The sequence below is a fragment of the Fukomys damarensis genome, unplaced genomic scaffold, assembly GCF_012274545.1.
Source record: "Fukomys damarensis isolate Sample0158 unplaced genomic scaffold, DMR_v1.0_HiC HiC_scaffold_26, whole genome shotgun sequence".
In the NCBI taxonomy this organism is placed as follows: Eukaryota; Metazoa; Chordata; class Mammalia; order Rodentia; family Bathyergidae; genus Fukomys; species Fukomys damarensis.
The window spans coordinates 21567465-21589071 of record NW_022900938.1 but is presented as its reverse complement, the minus strand read 5'-3'; the positions used below and the strand labels follow the sequence as shown (position 1 = coordinate 21589071).

At 37.6% G+C, this 21607-nt stretch overlaps 1 protein-coding gene across 1 annotated transcript in view; it reads right to left on the bottom strand.

Moving 5' to 3' along the window:
* Nucleotides 1–2995: 2995 nt before the first annotated feature.
* Nucleotides 2996–21607, bottom strand: part of Cir1 (corepressor interacting with RBPJ, CIR1) — a 30936-nt gene continuing 12324 nt past the window's right edge. The window contains exons 8-10 of the mRNA XM_010607031.3: nucleotides 6657–6763; nucleotides 5576–5661; nucleotides 2996–3880 (exon numbers count right to left, since the gene is read on the bottom strand). Coding sequence (XP_010605333.1) covers nucleotides 3214–3880; nucleotides 5576–5661; nucleotides 6657–6763 — 860 coding nt within the window. The 3' untranslated portion in view covers nucleotides 2996–3213. The remainder of the gene's footprint in view (nucleotides 3881–5575; nucleotides 5662–6656; nucleotides 6764–21607) is intronic.

Here is a 21607-nt window from a genome sequence, read left to right as displayed (position 1 = left end):
AAAAACATTTCTCTATTTTGATCTGAAAATGCCTGGAAGGCCTGCAGTTGCTGCACGTCTTTATCTCTTTTCAAAAAGTGGTAACTACAGCAAAGATTTTCTTTTTAAAAAACCTAGATAAGATTCAGCTACCAAAGTTAAAAACGCAGCTTTCTTCCTGGTCTTAAGTACAGGGTGTTGGGAGATGGGCCTCCCTGAGCAGGTTTCAACAGCATGTGGGCCCGCTGCTCTTTAGGTAGGAAAGGCTGCAACGGCCCCAGTGAATTTTAAATCCTTGAGTTGCAAGGCTAAAGCATACTAGATGTTCTATAGTTAAAAAAACTGGGAAACGCTTGCCTTCAGTGGTGGAAACAGAAATGATTCCCTCTGAGCCAGGGGTGTACATGGACGAACAAGCAAGGTCTCCCCAAGCCTTTCAGATACGACGCTTTCTTCAGCCTGCAGCCACAAGAAAGATTCATTTCGCGCTGCAAGGTAAGCAGGCCTGCTATGCTGTAGCAGCCTCTGCCTATTTTGGCATTTATTTAAAGAAATTACGACGGATTCACTAAGTAGACAATTAAAACAAGTTCTAACCTAGCAACCTGATCTTTCCTGGTCATTTGTAAATCGACAGCACCTCCTACAGGAATTAATTTGCTAGTGTTGTGTTAAATGTTAAACTAGGGGAAAAGGGGTTGGGGGTGAGGGTGGGTGTTTCCAAAACGTGTCCTACCAGTCTCAGTGTAGTTCCAGGCCCAAGGAAAAATAAGAAATGTCTAGTATACCTACATTTCTTTTTAAAAATGTCCTTACTAAGGATGACATTTCAAAAGACTAATTTTCTTTAAAAAAAAAAGTCACTGTTGAGGACTTTGAGTTCTTAAAATCATCCAGCAGACATGAATTCTTTGGCTTTTTGTACTTAGAATTTCTACATATACCATTCTTATTACAAGTCATGTTTTTATTATGAGATTCTACATTTCAAAAGCCACAAGTATAATAGATGCCTGTTTTTATTTGAAAAAATCACCCCCACCATATTATGTGTATACAAAACATGTAAGGTGAGAACCTTTAAAGCTGTTTGTTATGACTGATTGTGAAAATCCTCCCCCTCTATTTCCAAGTTTATGAAATTAGAATGCTACCCCTTTGGGGTAGTCTAGCACCGTAGGTAACCAAGACTGGAGCCAAACTGCAAACCAGCACCTTCCACAACACGAGAATTCTCAGCATTGGATGAGTAAGAATACTGGGCTAATGCACTTCAGGATTTTGCAATCTTAACAATGAAGGATTAAATCAGGTTTTAAAAATTGGATGGTTACTTATAAAGCTAAGAAGTGGACCACATTTTTCTGAAAGTCAAAGTGTGAATGGTATGTCTTTAACTCATTCTTAATTATAAGATGCATTTCAACATTTCTCTTCATGAATGCTATATTGGTTCAGAAATTCTTTTTAAGGCAGTGAGTATTGCATAGGTTCTGACATTATAAATATTATAAAGTCTAAAAAGGCATAAAGTAGAAAATAATTACTGCAACTCTGATGAACTCAAGGTGTAAATTAGTAGTCTTATCAATTTCAAATGCATGCTTTTTAAGTGAAGCGTCAATGGAATCTTTGAGGTGCACTGGAAGTTATTGAAGAATATGGAGGAATGCAAGCACTTCTCTCCCTCCAGCTCCCTTAATCTAAACAAGTGTTTATATCTTTAGTTTTACACCTTCTTAAAAATTAGAGGGGATTTAGCTCATTGGCACCGCAGCTGCCCTACAAGCACAATCCCTGGTACCCCCCCCCCAAAAAATTAAGAGTTTTGTGTTCATACATAGGCAGGACAAAGATATCTCAGACTATATGTAGTGGTTTTAACTTCTTTCAAACTGACTTTCTTAAAAGAACTTTTAAGATATGATTGTCGAATATCTAAACCATTTGGTTCATATATTTAATAGATGTTTTCTTAAAAAGCAGAACCTAATAACAAAAATAGTGTCCATTATGTGAAATGTTTTTCAGAATTGCATGTTATAGTCTGTACTAATCTTTTCTTTCCTTTTTCCTTTACTAAATGTTTAAACACATGGGAAAATACTTCTTATATATTCTCCTGAAATACATCAAAAATTTGTATTCCCATTTTTGACATTATATAAATGCTTAATCTTACAGTAAAGTCTTAGACTAGTTGTGTGCCTATACTAGCAAGGCCATCGATGATAGGTAAAGTGGTCTCCCTCCAATAGACATGTCCTGAACCCTGGAACCAGTGAAATAGATGTAAATAGACATAATTCCCATTTACATGGTAAAGGAGAATTAAGGTTGCTTATCAGCTGGTCTTAATGTGGGGAGATTATCCTGGATTCTTAAGTGTACCCAATATAATCACAAAAGTTCTTTTCAATTAGCAATAACTGTGACTTGGATAAACCTTATTGGCTAAACACTTCCACTGCACAAAGCTCACAAGAGTTCTTAAAAAGTGGAAGAAGGATGCAGAATATCAAAGGGTCTGATTAGATGTGATGACCTAACTGCCCTTTGTTATTTGTGAAGATGGGGGCAGAGGAGCCAAAGAATGCCAACAGCATCCAGAAGCTGAAGCAGGCAAGCAAACAGGTTTTTCCTTGGAGCCTCCGGAAGGAACACGACGCTGGTGAGACCTTGACTAGAGCCTAGTGAGACCTATGAGAGAATTCTGATCTCCAGAACTGTTATAATAATAAAAAACACAATTGAATTGTTTGAGGTATTTGTATGGCAGCACAGAAAACTAACAGAACATCCAAATGTAAGAAGCTTGCTCTGTGGAACAACACACCTGAAGGGAGTTTAAAAGTCAAAAGAATATTGAGAAGTCCAGTTTAATTCATACTAATGAATACAACAAATACACTTTGGTTCAAGCAAATTCAAATTATAAAATTAGTAACAAATCTGAACTGACAAAAAGAAAAATTAAATTATAACCAATGTACTGTCATTCTTTGAACAAAAAAAGTCAGAGTCATATAGGTTTTAAAAAATCTGGTACAGGGCACAAGAAACAGTTACCTGAAATAATAGCTTACATAGATGGGAATTCAAAATAATGCTTTTTTTTTTATTAGAAAGATGGTAGTACATACTTTAGCCTTTGCTAAAGGCACAGTATTCAATAACAAAGTGGAGATATATGCATTGCAGGTAACTGTCACACACTGTCTCTCTATTCTCTCCTTACTTCTGCCTCATTCTCCGGGTCCCTTCAGCACTTATCTCCTCAGTGCCCTCTGTGCGTTCCCTGTCTCTGTATCTATCAGAGCCATGGCTCCTGGCGCCACTTCTTCTATTCCACCCCTTGCTTGGACTCTTCTGGGACTGTTTCCCTATCTCCCTTTGCTTGTAACTAGCAGGACTCCGGCTCTGGCTTTTTCTCCTCTGGTCCCTGCTGCGGCTTCTGCTGCTCCTCTCAGTTCCTTCAGCTCTTCCCTTCTCTGGGCAAAGATGGTGGCTTCTGGACTTGTGGTTAAACACAGACCGGCTCCATCTGCTATTCTCTCCAGAACTCTCTTCTTTCATAAACTTAGGAATTTCCTTGTTACTGTGACTGCTAGAGGGCTCTTCAGAAAGTCTTCTCTTCTTTGACTTCTCTGCAGAAACACTGTTGTGACTTCCTAAGCACTTTTTCTTTTTCTTCTTCTCTATTTTCTTTCCTTTGCTGTCACTCTCACTACTGCTTTCTGAAGTCTCTGAAGAGGAGGAGGAGGAGGAGGAAGAAGAGGAGGAAGAGGAGGAGGAGGATTTGCTTTTATGTTTTTTGTGTTTACTTTTGCTCTTGCGTAACTTTTTATTTTTTCTGTCTTTTTTCTTTTTCTTATTTTTCTTTTCAAGCCTGTCTAATTTCCTATAATTGAAGAGAAACAGTAACAAACTGTGAGAAAGTCTTTTCATCAACAACTATAAAACTGTCAATAGACAGTATATTTTCTTAGAAACTACTAAAAATGGCTAACTATATACAAATACATTTTTTACTTTATGAAATGACAAATTTTCTTCCCAGTTATTCAAGGAATGCATACACTGAGTTTAGCTTAAAAAATTAAATGTGTTAAGGTAATTCTCTGACAATATTATCAATAATAATGACTTAAATTCTTAATAAGTCAGAATTTGAAATTATTTCATACTGTAAGTAAATGGTCATCCTTATCTAAAGTTTGTGAAATACGTGTAACAGTTGGATCTATTCAAACTCACATACATACCTATAATTGTGAAAAATTAACTTTGTATTCATGCTATTTTAGTGTATGGAAATATTGTCTCCATGTCTTGGTGCATGCCTGAAATCCCAGCACTCTGGGGGTCTGAGGCAGGAGGATCATAAATTTACGCCCAGCTTAGGCAACTCAGTAACGTACCAAGACCTTGTCTCAAAATAAAAAATAAAAAAAGGCTGGGGATATAGCCCAGTGTGAAAGCCCTGGGTTCAATCCCCAGTACCACAGAGAGACACAAAGTATAGAAATATTGTATTATAATAATTCAAGAATATGTTCTCCAGAAATTCTGAGAATATACTTACAAATTTTGGTATATGTTTGATTACATAAAATAATCACATACTAGGTTTCCACAATTGTTCAGTTTTATAAGTAATTTAATTATAGCATTCTGAATTTCTACTTTATAGTCTCAGAAGAGTAACTTGTTTATATGTTATGTTTCCATTCTCTAAAATAAAATCACCTTGGGCTGGGGATTTAGCTCAGTGGTTCCGCCACCTGCCTCGCAAGCGCAAGGTCCCAAGTTCGATCCCCAGTACCAAAAACAAACAAACAAATAAAATAAAATCATCTTCATTGGGTGCTGTCCAGCTCTTATTCTCAGAACTCCACATGCTGAAAACATCATGAGCTCCCTCTATTGGACTCAGCAAACATTTCCTGGATTTTTAAATCCAGAGGTGGTCTAATAAAATTTATATTTACCGGGCCGGGGATTTAGCTCAGTGGTTCGGTGGCCTGCCTTGCAAGTGCAAGGACCCGAGTTCAATCCCCGAAAAAGATAAAATTTATATTTACCTTAAACATTATTTCAGCATTTCTCATAAAAGTTTACAAAATATAAAAATACATGACCAAGATATTTTCTAAGAATAAATTAGGTGTGCAAAGATATGTGTGTGTGTGTGTGTGTGTGTGTATATATGTAAAAATTTATTAAAAGTAAAACCTTCAGTACAACTAAGTCTGTTTTCAAATTAATTTGTTCTAAAAAGTACAATAAGCTTTTGGCATAAACTGAGTAAATAATCATATTCATTTTCATGTTATTGGAAAGAGAGACAAAATTGTATTATTATAGTTGAACAGCAAATCAATAAATGTGATGTATTGTTTAAATGCCTTTGAGAGCTCTTAAGAGGGCTGGAGGTGTAGCTCACTTGCCTTGCCCAGCATCCAAAAGGCCCTAGGTTCAATCCCCAGCAGCCCCACAAATAATCATAAGGAGCTCTCAGGGTTAGAGTTGAGTATTATATCAAGATGAAAATAAAGGAAAAAAATCCTTTAGATGTATACTTATTGTTAATTACCTGAGAAGTTTCTGTTTTTGTTTGGTTGTCAGTGACTTTAAGAATTCAACTTCTGGATCTTCTTCACCCTCACTTGCAACGTACTCCTGAGTCAACAAAAACATTCAATTGTTAGATTTCAGACAAATTCGTTATCAGATAGGAAAAATGTGTAAACAAGAAATTTAGCATTAGGGACATATTGTAGATGAACATGGTATTTTAGATTGGGAGGTGGGAGGGAATTGAAAAAGACATTTTTTTGTTTGTTGTTTTTGGTACCGGGGATTGAACTCGGGTCCTTGCACTTAGCGAGGCAGGCGGTAGAACTACTGAGCAAAATCCCCAGCCCTAAAAAAAAAGCCATTTTTTGCTATGCCAGCATTAGGGAACTTTAGGAGGATAGAGAAATGCCGATATAATCTTTATTGCAGGTTTTTACTCTCTACCTCTTGAATTTAAACCTATGCCAATTAAATATTGTAATTTAATGAAATATAGAAGTGAAGAATATCATGAGAGACTGAGGGTATAGCTCAGTGGTAGAAGACTTGCCTGGCATGTGCAAGACCCTGGCTTTGATTCCCAATATTGCCACAAAAGAACAAAAAAGGAAAATTATCATGAAAAGGTTAAAATAACCATAATTTTGGCCTTTACAATACTATGTTATCAAATACATGATAATACTGCCCTTCAAACAATTATTTTCTGGAGGTATGATAAATTTAATAAAGAAGTTTAAAATATTTTCTATAATTTTAAGGAGTTTGTTTCTATATACTGTACTTCCTATTGGTTCAATTGAATATACTTCTTGTGTAAGTTAGCAGGAAAAAATAATCTTATCATCATATCAGTTAGATATTTTATCCACATAAACCGAGAGGAACCATTTCATTTATTAAAATATAGGTTTATAAACAATTTCTCATTTAGGTTAAAATAATAAAGAGGCAAAATCAAAATACATTTAAGGCATTTTCTTTGCTATATCTTACTTTCCTATGGATATATGCATATTGGAAAACATTAAGCAGCAATTCACAAGCAATCACATTTAGATTTGTAGACATTTTCAGCTTACTGATAAGATCATTACCTGTGATGGATCATTTGCGGTCAAGTTTCTCCCCAGTACATTTCGTTTCAGTGCAAACCCACTGTTTCTCATCTCCGCTATTAGCTCCGAGGGGTGCATCGATGGCCCTGTTCACAAAAATCACAGTTTGAATGTATCATTTCTATCTAGCTACCTTCTCGGACTCCACAGTAGGAATGCAGTTGAAGCTTTGTTAAGTAAAATCACAGCTAAATCAACTCAATAATCTTCTGCTGAGCAAATAATCAGATATGATTTTCTAAAACAGCAGTCTGGAGATCCAGAATAGAAAATAATTGCATTTTTCTTTACATGCAAGGGGCTTCGCTTATGTAACTTTGTCATGTTGAAAAAGATATATTTAGATGTACCTGGCTGGAAGTTTTTAGTATAAAATAAAAACAAAATGACAAAAAAATTAAACTTTTCATAGTTATTCTCTCTGTAAGAATTTACTTTTAAGATATATATGCAGCTATTATCCTAGTTTCCAATTCAAAATTCCTCACTCTTATTTATTAAATACAGTACTGAATACATTTCCATGTGGTTAGCATTACCAACCACACACACACACACACACACACACACACACACACACACACACACACCCACACACACGCGCGCGCACACACAAAACTAGATCTTGAAGTTTCGAGTTAGTACTGTTTGTTATTAGTTTAGGGCTGGTGATAAGCCATTTTAGACTGGCTACAGGTTTATATATTTTATATTTTTCACAAGCTGCTGTTTCCACTTTTGCAAAATCTCAGAAAGTTACCTTTCTGGTTCCATAATACAGATTAACAAAAGATTAGAAAAATATTTAAAGGTCTGCCCTCTTTTCTCAAACATAAAGCTTTTCCCTCCATTTGAGTATTCCTCTTTTACTTTGTTTTCCCTGTAGGTAGCTAACTAGTTGACAATTCATGACAGCTACTTAAAGTTTCTGGCCTATGGCCGGGGATTTAGCTCAGTGGCACCATGCCTGCCTTAAGGTTCACAGTTCTATCCCGGTACCAAAAAAAAAAAAAAGTTTCTGGCCTAAATCATCTACACAGCATAAACAAACCATTCTGAGCCATGTATGTGTACTATAAGGAGAAATATGACAGTTATTACTGACAAGGACTTCGTAAAGGAGTGGGATACAGGAGCATCCAGAAACACTGTCTAGTGTGCTGATCCTTGCTTTAGTGGTCTTTTACTATCTCCCCCACCACCACCGCCAACAGGGTCTTGCTATGTGGTCTCAAACTTGTGGTCATCCTCCTGAGTACCACAACACCCTGCTAGTCTTTTACTACTGGTTTGTATGTTCACCTACATGTTTTCATGGAAGGCAATCATTTCAAATCTGTTCACCTGTCAATAACACCTTTGGCAGGAAAAAAAATAAGAAAAGTTTAGGTATAGGTTATTATCTTACTGGACTCTCTAGGCTTTTAACATTCTACTTATATTGTATTACCAAGAATAACTAATTTTAAAATGATAGGGAAAAAATAGCCTATTATCTGAGTATTTAATTCCCACAGATAACTTTAATGACCCTTTAATACTCTTTGGTTGTGGATACTGATAATAAAACTTTAAAGAAAAACTGAATTTTAAATATTATTAGTTGCCTCTCAGTGGCACAAAAGTGCTCATGCAATTAAAGGTTTTAAATGAACGGCAGGGCTGGGGATGCAAAGCAGTGGTAGAGCACTTGCTTAGCATGTGTGGGCCCAAGCTTAGATCTCCAGTGCTGCAAACAGAAGAGGGGTAGGTGGCTAACAGTACATTCACTTTGGTGGCTTCTCAAATTTCACATGCAGCAACATTTTTATAAAGTAAAATGTGTCTTCTGAATTGTCAAAAATACATTTCCTTGTCAACAACTTTACATAGTATGTTACACCACATACTTGGGGAGAACGTATGGAAAGTCTTCTAAAGTTTAGATTTAGTACCATGGGCATGGTGGTGCACACCAGTGAATCAGCACTTGGAAAGCTAGTCAGGAGGATCACTGAGTTCAAGCCAAGGCCAGCTTGGGCAACATAGTTGAGTTCAAAGCTGGTCTGTACTACATGGTGAGACCCTTTTTCAAACATAAATAAATAAAGTTTAAAGAAAAAGAAATACAAGAGCTCCAAAACATTTCTTAGCCAAAGAAAAAGGCTGAGACTTTTACTTGGTATGTTCTTGTAACTTTTCAACATGTATCAATTACATATTAATAGTAACTACTGCATAATAATAGTAACAGATACTAAAAGTAGCATAACCTTAAAATGTGTACTTTATTTTTTTGAGACAGGGTCTCACTACTTAGTTCAGACTGCCCTGGGACTCAGTATGTAGCCCAGGCTGGTCTCAAACTAGCAATGATCCTCCTGTCTCAGCCTCCTAAGTGCTGGGATTACAGGCGTGCACCACCACGACTGGCTTAAAATGTGTACTTTAAAACAACCCCCCAGGACTGACAATTGTACCCCAGGGGTACAGCACTTGCCTCACCATGTTCAGTTCAGGCCCTGAACTTAATCCTCAGCACTACAAACAAAACAACAAAAAACCAGGGCAGGAGGTATAGCCAGTGGTAGAATGTATGCCTAGCACACTTGAGGCCCTGGATTCAATCCCCAGTACCTCTAAAATTAACTCCCCACATATTATCACAAATAAACTATGATTATCGTTTCCAGGACAGTACAACTTCCTGTCCCTTTTTCTTTTCTAGGTTTAGTGATTACGTCTAGTGAATAAACTACAGTGGTACTTTGGTTCACAAACTTGTTTTATTATTTTGGGAAAGATGGCCCAGCTGTGTCACCTGTGTGGGTTTTGCCAAATGCTTTTGAGAACCCGACAGTCTGAGAACAGAAGGGTTCCTGAACCGAGGTATTACTGTATCCCTTGTCAATAAATAAAAAGGACAGTTTAGAGATACTACTTCTAGTATATTGTTAAGAGGGAGGGCCGGGGATTTAGCCCAGTGGTTCTGCTGCCTGCCTTGCAAGCGTAAGGACCCAAGTTCGATTCCTGGTACCAAAAAAAAAAAAAAGAGGGAGATCTGTGTGTAGTAAAAATCATCAAGAATTATCTTGCACTTATATTTAATTCCTAATATTACCATAACCATTTTGCTTTGAAGAAAGTGTACAAAGTTATCCTTAAAAAAGACTATAAAAAGGGGCACAGTAGGAGCATGCAGCCTAAGTCCCAGGGAAAAAAGTGAACAAAGCTATTAATATAGTGTGTGGGTGATTTTTATTTATATAGATGAGAATGTTTTATGTATGATTTTTCTAAAGGTTATGCAAGAACCAATTGTACCAAATTGTAATAAAACTGCTCCACACTGGGAATTTTTCTGATACACTGCCAGTTCATCTTAGTGGGGGCTGGAAACAGTAGGGTTTTTTGTTGCCCTTATCCCAAGTTCACACTGAAGACAGCTAACTGATCTCTACTGAAGCATACAATGCGCAGGAAAAGGCAACATTTCATTTTAGTCTGTGCATCTGCAAAATACAAAAAGGCAAGGAAATACAAATCTGTCCTTACTGTATGCTAGTAAAATTTAGCTTATTAAAAACAATCTTGTTTTATAATATAAATATATTTGAATTATCTGATTATGTCAACTTATGTCAAATATTTCAGTAGTGATACATATGAAAAATATGAAGTTAATTCATACCCTACTGGATTACGAGAAATCCTGTGTTATAAAAATAAAGTATTAAAAGTTAGTACACATTTTAAACAAATTATGGAAAAATGAATGCTCTTAAAAATCTTTGCATCCATGAACCTCAAAAACATGAAATGAGAGAGGAAAGACAACACACTGTATGGTTTCATTTATAAAGTTCAATTACAGTGTCTTAGCTACTTTCCTATTGCTGTGGCAAAAACTCAACACCCACAACTTAAAGGAGAGGCTTACTTTGGCTCACAGTTTCAGTCTATTCTGGGCTGGTTCCCAAGCACAGAAAGAATGGCAGAGGGAAGGTACTCAACTCATGGCAGTCAGGAAGCAGAGAAAAAAGGGAAGAACTGGAACAAGAATGTTATTTTCCGGGTCACACCCCCCGTGACCCACCACCAACTAGCACATTTAGCTATGAATTCATCAACAGATGGACTCACAGCTGAGCACAGTGCCCTCGTAATCCAGTCATCTCCAAAGAAGTGAGACTCGGGGAACATTTTAGATCTGAAGCACAATATGGGATTAGAAATTAGTGGTTGTCAGAGAAGGTAGACTAGAAAAGGGCAGATGTGCATTTTCCAGGGTGAGGACAATGCTCTACGTCTTGTCAGGGACGCTGGTTACCAGTTGTATATATTTGTCAAACTCAAACCCCGTGCATTTTACTTAAAAAAATTACACATGGAATTTTCAGTCCTTAAGACTACTGCATTTTACTTTAAAAAGTTACTCATTATATTTTCAGCCAATAATAATTACTGGGTGACTGTGATACTATAGACTCTCATTGTATCTAATTCTAACTATGAGCTTATGTATTCCTAGTATATGACATAGATTTCTTTTTTCTTTTTGTACCGGGATAGAACTCGGGTCCTTGAACTTGCAAAGCAGGTGGTGGAACCACTGAGCTAAATCCCCAGCCCATGACATAGATTTTTAAAAGTTGTATTACTGAGCATTTATTATTTTGTCTCACTAGAGCACTGAGAGAACTTAGTTTTCACTTTCAAGGTTAATTTTGGGAAAATCTGTAGCAACAGCATAAATTATAAATTTACATTATAAAATATATTCAGAAGAGATGACAAACAGTAAAGTTTACAACAATTAGCAGTCTTTCCATTTACTTAATCATTAAACTTTTATTTACTAAGCATTTATCCAAGATAAATGTAAGATACTGGTTCTGTTTCTGAAAAACTTGATAATTTCCAGGAAAAAGTAGAAACTGAGTTTAATCTTCAAACACCCACAGGATTTACAAAACCAGAGCATTCTAATTAAGTGGAACAGAGTGAAGGTTCATAGAAGTTCATTAACTTTGATTTGGATAGAAAAATTAGTATTTATCTGGTGGGCTAAATTTCATTCATTCTCTTTTCCCATGTAATGACAAGCTAATTTCCTTTACTTGCAGCTGGCAGACCATGAGGAGACACAATGTTTAACAGAAGAGTCTTACAGCAGAGTTATGACCCTCACATGAGCTCCTAAGACCCCTTTGAGATTATAGGAGTTGCAGCCTCTACTCGCTCCATTTGTGCCTTTAGCATTGAGGAGTCACCTGCTGATGGAACAGGACTGTAATTAATTTGTTCACATCAGAATTTCTACAAACAGCCACTTTCATAACAAATTTAATCATGAAATTATAATACAAATAGTTTTAAATGATTTAACCATTGGTAATCACTTATAATTTAAAATACTAATCAAGAGCATCATTTTGACCTTTGAAGCACTATGATTTGACAAGTTTTACTGAATAATTTCTTTAATAGGTTAATATTTCTTTTCACCTAGCTGCTTCCTCTTGCATAAAAAATGTAACAACGTAAAATCGTCTACATATAAAGGTGAGAATTAATCAGGCACAATCAAGTGTAAGGAACTAAGATCAACTATACATTATAAAGGAGAGTAATGGTACATAACTTCACTTGAGGTCAATTTTTTATTTATTAGTTGTATCTGCTACGGTTTGATAACCATTCCTTAAAAAAATTTTTTTTTGTTTTTTTAAGACAAAGTCTTGCTCTGTAATTCAGGTTGACCTTGAACTCACTGCTCCTTAGCTTCCCTAGTGCTGGGATTATAGGTGTGCATTACCATGCCTGGTGACTATGGTTTAAATATAGCTTGTCCCCACCAAAACTCATGCTGAAGTTTAATCCCCCCAGGTTATGGTGCTGAGACTGAGTGGGACTTTAAATGAGGTGTGTACTTCATAATGGTTCCCCCTCGTGAAGGGAGGGAGAAAGAAGTGAGTTCTTATTATCTTCCTCCTGTGGGACTGGACTGGTGACCTCCAGAGTGGGTTATTATAAAGTGAGGTCACCCTTGTGTTTGAAACGTGCATACACCTTGCTCTTGCTCTTCTGCTTTCCAAACTGAAGCAGCTAAGACCCTGACCAACAAGGCAACTAGATGCCAGTGCCATGCTGTTGGACTTCTCAGACTCTGGAATCATGAGTCAAAATAAACTTCTATTCTAGACTAGGACACTGCCTTACTGGAGTTTAGCTTTAATGAGAAATGCTTTTTCTACAGTAAGATTACACTGGAAGACTAAATTAAAAAAAATACCCTACTATCAGTTTTAGGGCTATCTTTGTAGCTACAATGGTAGGATTCAGACTCTCCAAGCAGTTGAATATGGGAGCTCCGTAACAGATTTAGGTGGGGTTGCCAGAAGAGAACCTAAGTTCATCATTTTCCTTTCTATAGAAAAGTATCGCTGGCATAGTGTTAGGTCTTTTTAGCAAAACTTATGACTAGACAAGTATTTTGGTAAATTTCCCAAACATGTTTCCAAGCCACAAAAATGCCTTCAAATGTGAATGGCAATGATGGTGAACCTGAGGGCAGAATGTGGGAGCTCCTGTTGCAGGAGCCTGCTGTCAGTACTACAACTCAGCACAACATTCTTTGGGAAAAATTCAATCGAGAGGAAATTAAGCAAGGAAAAGAGCACTGGTACACTAATGTTTCCAACAAGCGTACACAGTGAGACTTTCCTTAGCGCTGGGGATGGAGCTCAAGGAAGAGCGTCTGCCTACTGTGTGAGAACCTGGGTTTCATCCCAGCACCACAAAAACAAAACAAACCAAGACATTCCTTAATTTACGCTATTTATTCATTTTCATAGTGTGTGAACACACTAAAAGCTAGGATATAAACAAGATTAGCTAGAGATACTTAAAACAGTAGGTACCTACCATCACCTTAGCTATCTGTGGTATGTCTGGAACTCAGACTTATGTAATAAAAAGAAAAAGCAATTTGATGTGTGTCTAGTATGTCCAGTGACACTATTTTGAATTTGAAGTTTACTTTTTATGTTGTTCTTACAAGTTCTGGGTATCAGTCCAATAAATATAAAGAGCTTGCCGGGGATTTAGCTCAGTGGTTCTGCTGCCTGCCTTGCAAGCGCAAGGACCGGAGTTTGATCCCTGGAACCAAAAAAAAAAAAAAAAGAGTTTGAGCAGGGGTGCAGTGGTACACCCTGCAGTTACAGATGCTCAGGAGGCTGAGGCAGGAGAATCACAAATTCAAGGTTAGCCCGGGCAATTCAGCAAGACTCTGTTTCAAAATAGAATTTATTAAAAAGGCTGAGGAGGTTAGTCAGTGCTTCCTGGGCTTAATTCATAGTAATAACATAAAAAAGAAAAACAGCTTCGAAGTCCTTCCATTCTCACAAGAAGAAAAGCTGGAGCAGGGGATCAATGCAGCTCTATCAGAGATTTGAGGCTGCAGGAAAAAATGCTGTCCTGAAAACTGGACAGGTGGAGCAAATTATCACTCACTGTTATGAGACACCACTGGTGGAGATGGCAGCCAGTTGGAATTCTTACAGAGCTGGAATGCTTAGAGTCTTGCAGAGACTGCAGCCTGAGCAGGGATCAGCTGGATATAAAGTCCTAGGGCCCAGGTTCAGTGACCCACCACCACTTTCATGAGTCTCACTTCCAGCAGCCCCAACAGGTTCTCACTGTGAAGACCAAAGAACGCTCTCCTTATGCTTTCCCTACACCAGTGGGAAGGGAAGTTACCATTCTGAAATATGCTCAGGGTGCTATGTTATCCTTATCAAAGGCCTACTCTCAAGGGAGACTATTTTGCCAGAGCCTAACCCACATGGAAAAATGAAGCTGAGGGGTGTGGGGGAAATGCTGAGAAGCAAATGGAAGGTTACAGCCAGTGGCATGGACCAACAAAACTGAGACTTAACCAAGGGACTACAGAATTTTCCTTTTTCTCACATCTTACCATCTTGTGTAATATCAGGGATTACAGCTGAAACAAAGGCCAGGGTCAGACTCAGTGTTAAAGAAGGAGTGTCTTAAGAAACCTAAAGAAAACAAGGACACTAGAGGAAATTCTAGCCTTTGACAGCTACAGCTACAGTGAACAATACATACTAACTCTAAGCATTTAGATAAACATAAAAACCTCACACTAGAGGTCTGTTTACATCAGTTCCTTTTCTCAGATACACCACTTTTTTTTCCCCTTAAATAACTGTAAGTAAAGCTGGGTGGCATGTGACAGTAGGACCACAAGTTTGAGGCTGGCCTGGGCAACTCAATGAGATCCTATCTTAATATAAAAAAATCCAAGTGCAAGGGATGTAGTATGTAGCTCATCTTCCTCCCGGCTCCTCTCTACTTCCTGGCCACTACGACACAAGCAGCTTTTCATCTGCCGTGTTGTTCCTGCCCTGGAGCCACCCAACCATGGACAGTAAGCAAGAGCCGTGTCAGGTATTCTGTCCCAGCCACAGGAAAGTGACTAAGACAGGGCTCTAATGAAAAAAGTGGACAAAATGTAAGAACAGTTGCATAATATAAGCAGAGAGCTGCAACTCTAAGAATCGAAAAAGAAATGCTAAAAATAATATTAACAGAAATGAAGAATGCCTTTGATGGGCTCATCAGTAAGAATCAGGGAGCTTTAGGATATGTTAACAGAAAGGGCTGGGGGTGTAACTTAAGGATATAGTGTGTGCTCGGCATGCATGAGGATTGGATTCAATCCCTAGCAACACACACACACACACACACACACAGCTTTCAAAACTAAAGAGAGAAGAATTTCCAAGAGCTGTAGAACAATTATAAAAAGGCATACATATGTATGGTAGAGGAGAGGTAAGAGAGAAAGAGTAGAAGAAATATTTAAAATCAAAATGACTGAAATTTCCCAAAACTAGTGATATACACCAACCACATGTCCAGAACTCAGACAACAGCAAATGGGATAAACACCAAAAGCCTATACCTGGGCTGGCTATTTAGCTCAGTGGTTCGCTGGCCTGCAAGCACAAGGAACCCGAGTTCAATCCCTGATACCAAAAAAAAAAAGCCTATACCTAAGTTTGTCATATTCAAACTGCAGAAAATCAGAGATGAGAAAGTCTTGAAAGACAAAGAGGAAAAAGCACCTCACCTAGAGAGGAACATGGATAAGAATTAACAGTACACTTGAGTTCTCTTGAGAAACCATGCAGGGCTAGGAATTTAGCTCAGTGGTTCTGCCGCCTACTTGCAAGTGCAAGGACCCAAGTTCGACCCCTGGTACCCCCACCAAAAAAGAAAGAAACAAACCATGCAAGCAAGCAGAAAGTGGAGGGGGGCAGGGGGCAGTGTGGCTCCGTAGTATAGCACACGGGTTTAATGTTCAGCAGGTATATGCACATACACACACAGCAAAAACAACCACCAAGAATTGATAAAGGTATTGAAGGAAGAAATCTACCAATGCAGACTTCAGTATCCAATAAAACTATCCTTCAAAAGTGAAGGAAGAGGCAGGCATGGTGGCGCTCGCCTGTGATCCTAGCACTTGGAAAGCTGAGGCAGAAGTGCTGCCACAAGTTCCAGGCCAGCCTGGGCTACAAAGTAAGTTCAAGACTGGCCTGCACTACATGGAGAGACACTGTCTCAAAAATAAATACATAAAAATGAAAAAGTAAAGGAAGAATATAAAGACCTTCTCAGACAAAAAAAAAAAAAAAAAAAAAAAAAAAAAAAAAAAAAAAAAAAAAAAAACCTTCCAAAAAAAAAAAAAAAAAAAAAAAAAAAGAAGAAAAACTTTTTGACGAGTTTCTTGCCTGCCAATAGACCTGCATTACAAAAACTTAAGTTTTCCAGGACTATTCAGAAACTCAGATCTTTATAAAGAAAGAACTTTCAACAAAGAATAAATGAGCCAGGCACATATCTCTCATCCCAGCACTCTAGAAGGCTGAGGCAGGAGAATCACAAGTTACCTGGGCAACTCCGTGACAGCCAGACCCTGTCTCAAAGGTAAGAATTAAAAATAAGGGGGAAAAAAAAAGGTCGGACACAGAGTTCTGTAGGAAGGCTCTGGGCTCAAACTTTAATACCATGAACATAGAAAAAAGCAAGTGAAAATTTTCTTTCTTCTTTTTGTAGTGCTAGGTACTGAATCCAGGTCTTCACGTATGTGAGACAAATGTGCAACCAGTGAGGTGTCCTCAGCCCATTTTTCACATTTTGTTTGTTTTTTTGAGACAGAGTCTCACTTTGTAGTGCAGGCTGGCCTCAAACTTGCAGCAATCCTCCTGCCTCAGTCTTTCAAGTACTGGGATTATAGGCATGCCCTACCATGTCTGGCTTTCCCTTTCTTTTTTTTCCCCCCAGTACTGGAGACTGAACTCAGGACCTTGCTCTTACTAGGCAGGTGCGGCACCACTGAGCTACATCCCTGGCCCTCACTTTCTTAACTGACCTTAAAGACAACAGTATTCCCTTTCATTCAAATGATAGCAACAATATATTTGATGATTATAGATTATAGATAAATGAAATTATAACAGCAATGTTATAAGGGATGGAAGGGAAGAACTGGTACAAAACAGGAATTTGGTTATGTGTGTGTGTGCACGCATGTGTATTTGGCTTGGGAATCAAACCAAGGGTGTCATGCATACTAAACAAGTGCTGTACTACTAAGCTACAACTCAGCACCCCAGCCCAGGTTACTTGTTTTAGCTCATAAAGTTGTACTACAGTGATATCTAAAAATGGACTTAGATTAGTTGTAAATGTATAGTGTAAATTATGGGACAGCTACTGAAAAAAAAATTTTAAAAAGGCTTTTTGAAATATTGACAGTAGAAAAAAAATTAAATCATAAAATGCTCAATTAAAACCAGAAGAAGCAGAGACAAAAATGAAACATGAATAGAAAACAATTATAAATATGGTACCTATTTGTTTAACTATATCAATCTTATTATTTAGGTTTTTTTTGGGGGGGGTACCGGGGATTGAACTTGGGTCCTTGAGCTTGCAAGGCAAGCAGCAGAACCACTGAGCTAAATCCCCAGCCCCTATTATTTAGGTTTTGAGACAAGGTCTCACTATGCAGTTCAGGCTGGTCTTGAACTTAATATGTAGCCCAGGCTCGCCTCACACTCACAGTTATCCTTCTGCCTCAGACTCCCAAGTGCTGAACAATCATCACTTTTAATACGAATGCTCTTAACATACCAATTAAAAGACAGTGACTATTGCAATGGATTAAAAACAAAATTAAACTGCTTTGTTTATGAGAAATTGGATTTAAAGATAACTCAAACAGAATGAAAATAAAATGAAAGGTCTAAACATCTGTCTCAGTGATAAAGCACTTGTCTACCAAGTGTGAGGATGAGTTCAATCTCCAGCACCACCAGCACAACAACAAAAAGTAAAAGGATAGTAAAAGGTGGATCATGCTAATAGTAACCAAACAGCTGGAGTCTAATTTCACATGAGCAGATTTAGAGAAAAGATGATTATTAAGACTAAAGAGAGGCACTGCATAAGAGTAAAGGGACCAATTCTCTAAGACAGTGTCTCTAAGACATATGTCTCTCAGACATATTTGTGAGTTTTTTTTTTTTTTTTTGGTACCGGGGGTTGAACTCAGGACCTTGCACTTGTGAGGCAGGCAGTGGTACCACTGAGCTAAATCCCCAGCCTTACACATATGTTTATGTGCCTATAAACACAGCATCAAAAATATATGAGGCAAAAATTGGTAATGTGGTTTAGAAATAGGCAAACCCACTATTATAGTTGGTGACTTCAACATCCTTCCATCAGTGATAGACCCAGCAAGTAGAAAATCAGGATATGACAAATTGATCCATCAAATGGATCTAGTTGACATTAATGCAATTCATCATCTAACAACAGCAGTATATACATTTTCCTCATCAAATTCATATGGAACACACACCAAATTCTGGTCACACAGTACACCTTATGAAATATAAAAATAGAAGAAATAATATACCACACGCCCTCAGACCACAATGTAACAAAACTAGAAATCAATAACAGAAAGCTGGAAAATACCGAAATAGAGATTTATAAACTCAGCTATAAGTAATATCCCAAACAAGTCTCAGGAGAAAGTAAAAAGTATTTTGAAGTAGAAATGAAAATACAACTGCTGTATAATAATGAATTTGGCTGGCCTCTGTTCCCGGTTCCAAGAAGGCCTCTAATTCCTTGAAATTTCCCAAGTGATAGAAGTATGTTATTCACCGTGGGGGACAGTGTACTGAGGTGACTTGTGGTGAGCTCTGATATAGTTTATTCCAAGGAGATGACTTAAAAGTAGTGGCTGGACATGTGATCACAATTAGAGAATTAGGCTTTAGCCAAGTGACAGCAGCTCTCTGGGGAGTGAAGAAGGGTTAGAGACCGATTTCAGTCATGTGGCCGATGACTCAATCATTCATCCCTATGTAATTAAGCCCCAACCAAAACTCTGGTCAGCTTGGGCAAGTTTTCCTGGTTAGTAATGTGCTGTGCATATTATTATGCATTGATGACAAAGAGGGTGACAGGTCTGGACACCATGGGGAGAAGAAACCAGAAGCTGTGTTTTTGGGAACTTCCCAGATTGTCCTATACATCTCTTCTTTTGGCTAGTCCTGACTTGTACGTATCCTGTTTGGTATAATAAAACTATAATCCTAAGAACAGTGCTTTCCTGAATTCCATGAGTCAGTCTAGTGATTTATCAAACTTCAGGGAGTAACGGGATGAATTTGACCAGGTTTGGTGAGTGTCTGGGAACCCCCAACTTGGCAGCTGGTGTCCAAAGTGAGGGCAGTCTGTTGAAGGCACAACCTGTGAAGGGGGACCTAACTCTGGGTGGTGTCAGAAATCATTCTGACAAATCCTTTTAAAATTTGTGCTACTATACATATGGGTACGTGTGTATCACTATGGCATTCAGTCCTTAATTCTTTTGGGACTATGCTTATGAGGTAAATGTTATTTCAATGTTTAGTCTTTTTGGGAATCTTCATACTGATTTCCACAGTGGGGACATGGAGAAGGGGATAAGCAGAAAGGACGAAGGGAGAAAGGAGATTGAAACTGATTAAGATATGTTAAAAGTGTGTCCCAACTTCCCCAAATAAACCCCGTAATCAAGTAATATTAACACATACTAATAAAATATAATAAAATTATAAAAATTTGTAGTATAAAGAAAAAACATGTTGAGAGAAATTTGTAGCACTGAATGCATGCATAAGAAAAGAATTAGAATCAGTTTCTAGGGCTGAGGGTATAGCTCAGAAGTAACTGCTTGCCTAGCCTGATTAAGGCCCTGGCTTTGGTAACCAGAGTCATAGGAAACAAACAACCCCCCAAACAATTATTTAATATTTCAAATTAGGGAACCAAAAAAGGAAGAGCAAATTAAGTTCAAAAAAGAAAACAATAAAAACAAAAAGACAGAAAAATCAACTACACTGAAAACTGGTTCTTTGAAGGTCAGCAAAACTGATACAACTCCAGCTAGGCTAACCAAGGAAAGAGAAAGGACACAAATTACTAATGCCAAAAACAGAACAACAGCCAGCAGTATGGAGCCCATGGACAGTAGACAGGCAGTAAGAACAACTCCGTGCCCTTGAATTTTATTTACACAAAATGGACCAATTCCTTGAAAGACATTTACCAAAACTCAAAACAAAGAGAAATAATTTGAATAGGCTTCTATTAAAGAAAGTTAATAAACAAAAACTTTTCAAAATAGCTTCAGGCCCAGATGGCCAATGCTGTCAAACATTTAAAGAAGAAATTATATTAATAGAAAACAGAAGCAGAGAGAATATTCTCTAACTCATCCTATGAAACTAATTATTTTAATACTGTACCAAAACCAAATACAGACAATACAAGAAAGAAAATTATAGAGCAGAATCTCTCACATACATAGATGTAATCACCCTTAATGAAATATTAGCAACTTGAACCCAACAACGTACATTAAGAAATTATATCTCACAAGCAAATAGGATTGAATTCATATATACGAGGCTGGTGTGATATTTGAAAATCATTTAATATAATTTATTACATCATCGGGATGAAGAAAAGCCTCATGATCACAAATTACATTTACAAAAGCAGCATCAAGTTGAGTGCTTTTAACTAGTGCACTCTGGCAGGCCAGTATTAAGGTTTCAGAGCCAGCTCATCCACTTTCAGTGCTGGTGGGGGCTGAGCTAAGTGGTAGGAATGATGGGTGGATGAGAAGCAGGCTGAAGTGGGGCTGGCACTATCTACCAGAAGCGCTTCAACAACTCCAGGTCTAGCTTTCCTGCAGTGATTATTTAGCTACCTGTTTACTTCCTGAAGAGAGGTAACTGGAATTGAAACATGGAAAGGTGTACAAAGTCTTACCTAGGAATAAGAAGAGTTTAACAGAGTTTTGCTTTATATTTTTTGTAGACAACGTGATACATTAATCTGTTTTACAGATACCTATATATAAACTTGTATCCTTGTGGGCTATAATTTTAAATTATTATGAAACTATTCACTCTGCTGTGTGTGTATGTCTGAGTGTTTCAGCATAGTAGGAAAACACATTCCATAAAAGAATGGAATGTCCAGAACAGGCAAACCTGTAGAGACAGAAAGTAAATTAGTGGTTGCCTGTCACTGGAGACTGGAAGGTACGGGCTAAAGGGGATGGGATTTCTTTCTGGGGTAATAAAAATGTTTTAAAATTGATTGTGCTAAGAGATGTATAATTCTAAATATATTCAGACAGGTAAATTGCATGGCATGTGTATATTATAGCATAATGAATTAAAAAACTTGCTGTTGAAATATTTCACTGTGGATGAAAGATGTTTAATTTTAATGTACATTAAAAACAACTGACAGATTCTAGGAGACAGTAGTAAAAATCAGGGCTT